General features: G+C 38.9%; 1 protein-coding gene across 1 annotated transcript in view; it reads right to left on the reverse strand.

The window, feature by feature from the left end:
- Positions 1-3,484, reverse strand: part of Map7d3 (MAP7 domain containing 3) — a 34,264-nt gene that overhangs the window by 13,464 nt on the left and 17,316 nt on the right. Inside the window, exon 7 of the mRNA XM_029567175.1 lies at positions 451-1,708. Coding sequence (XP_029423035.1) covers positions 451-1,708 — 1,258 coding nt within the window. The remainder of the gene's footprint in view (positions 1-450; positions 1,709-3,484) is intronic.

Here is a 3,484-nt window from a genome sequence, read left to right on the forward strand (position 1 = left end):
GTGATGGAGGTCGGTTCTTTTTCATCTGCCTGATGAGAAAAAAGTAACAAGTTTTACTTTTTAGTATAATTCATATATATAATAAAATAAAATTTTACTTTAAGTATTTTTGAGACAGGGTCTCACCATGTAGACCAGGTTGGCCTCAAACTCACAGAGATCTGCCTGCCTCTATCTCCCCATGGCTTGGATTAAAGGCAAATGCCACTATGCCTAGCTAGTATATAATTCAAAATGCATTGAAATTATGAGGTAATTACCAAATGGAAATTTTTACAATAGGCAAGAATAAAGCTATTTAATTTTTCATCTCCATTTGTTTACCATGCATATAGTATAGTATAACAATATATTTTATATTATATTATAATATATATTATTTCATGTAGGAAATGCTGAAATGAAATAGTTCCCAGTAAAATTAGTAATAGTTGAAAATAGGTTGCTTACATAGCCTTCATGGGAGAAGGTAGACGGCACCTTTTCTTTGTCAGATCTTTTTCTTGCAGCTCATCTTTGTATGGTGACAGTTCTTCAGCAGGGACTTCACCCGTTTTATCTGCCATAGCATCCACTTGCTCAGTAACACTTTGTTCCTTTTCTTTGGTGCATCTGTCTTTTTCCATTTGGTTGTTTTGTTCATAAGCAGGTTGGTGTATCTCTGCTGGAATTTTCAAGGCTGCATCACTGTGTGGCATGCTTCTATTACTCAACTCTGGATTGGTGATATACTTTTGGCATACCGTCTCACTCATCTTGTTAACACCTAATGAATTTGGCACATATAGGATACTTTGAACGGGTGTTATTTTATATGACATAGGAGTCTGTGTCGATACTTTTCTTGAGACTGGTAGAGGTGATGGAGGTCGGTTCTTTTTCATCTGCATAGCCTTCATGGGAGAAGGTAGATGCCACCCAAGTGTGGGGGATGATGGCCATTTGTAACAGGGTATATTAGATGATAGTTGTTTCTTGGTAGTAAGTTTTAAGGTCTGTTTGTCCATTTCTGGGTTCTTGGCTGATGCTTCAACATTTGCCTCAGGGTGTGCTTCCACACTTGCCTCAAGCTGTAATTTCCCGCTGGCTTTAAGGGGTGTTTCTATGTTTGCTTCTGAGGGCATTTCCAAGCTTGCTGAGTCCATACATAATTCTGGTGAGGTATCTATGCTTGCCTCAGGTGAGGCATCAATGCTTACCACAGGAGATATTTCTACATTCACTAAGGAGGATGATCCCACACTCTCAATAGGGGATGACTCCATGATGACAATGGGGTATGATCCAACACTTGGAGAGGCATCCATGCTCACCATGGGGAGTTCTTCCACATTTGACTTAGGATGCCCTTCTATGGTAGCCTCAATGGGAACTCCAATATTCACCTTGGGGGAAACATCCACATTAACTTCAGCGGTGTCTTCCGTGTTCATCTTGAGTGGTACATTCACATTTGCCTTGGACAACACATCCTCGTTTGCCTTAGACGGTATTTCCATGTTCAGTTTGACTGGTACTTGCATATTCACCTCAACTGGTTCTTTTACATCTTCCTTGAGAGGGGTTTCTACTTTCTCTGGAGTTGTTAGTTGCAATTTTACTGGAATGGGCATTTTTACTGTGGATTTACAGAACATGGCAGAAGCCTTCAACTCATCACTATTAAACATCGGCACAGTTACGTAACGGAAGACATATTTGTTCATGCCTATAAGTGAATGAGGACAGATAGTAAAATTCCACAAAGGCAGAAATTTGACTAGATAAAAACACACCATTCACACAGTATAAAAACAGAGAAAAGAGACTATTTTTAGGCTCCAGTGAATGAATTCACACAGAGGGACATCTGGGGATATGAAGTTGACATGAGAGGCCTTAAGGCACATGACAGAATGCATGAAATCCTGTGGGTGGTGTATGGGGGTGGCAGATGAGGAAGGAGTCAATATGATTAAGATGCATTGTATGAAATGCAAAAAAATCAATAACATATATATATATATATATATATATTGTATAAACAAGGAGGCTGTTTAATAGGAAATGATAGGAATAGCACATAAAAGGAAGTGTTCAAGCCAGGTGTGGTGGTGCATGCCTTTAATCTCAGCAGAGGCTCTCTGTGAGTTCAAGGCCAGCCTGGTCTACATAGGGAGTTCCAGTACAGCTGGGGCTACAAGGAGACCCTGTCTCAAAAAGACCAAAAGAAGGTATTCAGTAAAATGCATCACATAGGATAAAACCATCACAAACTTAGTGGGATGGAGCAACATCAACAGAGTTGCTATAATAGGACCAGTACATTGCAGATGAAAATCAGGTGTCTTGTAAAGTTGATGTTTGCTACAAGACATTTCTATTTGAATTGCATCATACTTCAAGATCTCCAGCATATATTAAAAGATTTATTTATTTTATGTGTATGAGTGTTGGCCTGAGTACACACATGTGTACCATGTGCATACCTGGTGTCCAGAGAGGCCAGAAGATGGTGTAAGAGCCCCTGAAAAATGAGTTATAGGCAGTTGTGAGCTACCATGTGGATGCTGGGAACTATACCCATTTGGGTCCTCTGCAAGAGCAGCAAGTGCTTTTAATCACTAAGCCAGGGATAGAAATCATATCATTATAGGTGATTATGCAAAATACTCCATATTTGATTATTTTAGAACATAATTAACAAAGAACATTTTCTGATTCATACTAAGAAACTGTACCAAAACCAGGCATTCCGAGTAGAGATAAAAAGCATTCACTTTGAGGTTTCACATACATATAAACACAAAGCAAAAATGAGTGAAAGGAACACTGTCATGTGATTGGACTACACAGTCAGAGATATCTGAGAAGACGAAAAAAGGGATAACACAGTGATCCCAAGGAAGGAAGAAATGTTGGTATATAACAGAACCATTTCCCACTGTATAGAGTCTCTATGGGGGAATTCACACAAGGAGAAAAGGACTGCTCCTAACAAATCAACTTTTATAGAGATTTTGACAGGTACAGACCTCTGACCTCTGACAATCATAATGGTTATGTCTATGGACAAAAGTTCACTGCCAAATACTCCCAGAAATTGAACCAACTGTGTGGTTAAAAGAGAATTTTATTGTAAATACTTTGTTTCAATAAATCTTTAAATTCATAAATATCCCTGGGACAAAAGGCGTTTGTTCCCATAGGATTTAACCTGAATCAATTAAGTAGAGACTCTTCTTTTAAAAAAAAATGAAACAGCATGAAACAAAGAGCAAAAGAACACATGAAAGGGAACTTCTAGGGGGGAAAGGCCATCAGAAATAAATTACTTTAAGCTGGGCATGACTTCAATCTTAGCACTTGGGAGCTGAGATGGGACCATTATGAATTTAAGGCCATCTTGGGCTATAGAGTGAGTTTAAGGACACCTGGGCTACAGTTTGAGATGCTGTTTCAGAGAGAGAGAGAGAGAGAGAGAGAGAGAGAGAGAGAGAGAGAG

The sequence above is a fragment of the Nannospalax galili genome, unplaced genomic scaffold (genome assembly GCF_000622305.1).
Source record: "Nannospalax galili isolate Female #2095 unplaced genomic scaffold, S.galili_v1.0 scaffold901, whole genome shotgun sequence".
NCBI lineage: Eukaryota > Metazoa > Chordata > Mammalia > Rodentia > Spalacidae > Nannospalax > Nannospalax galili.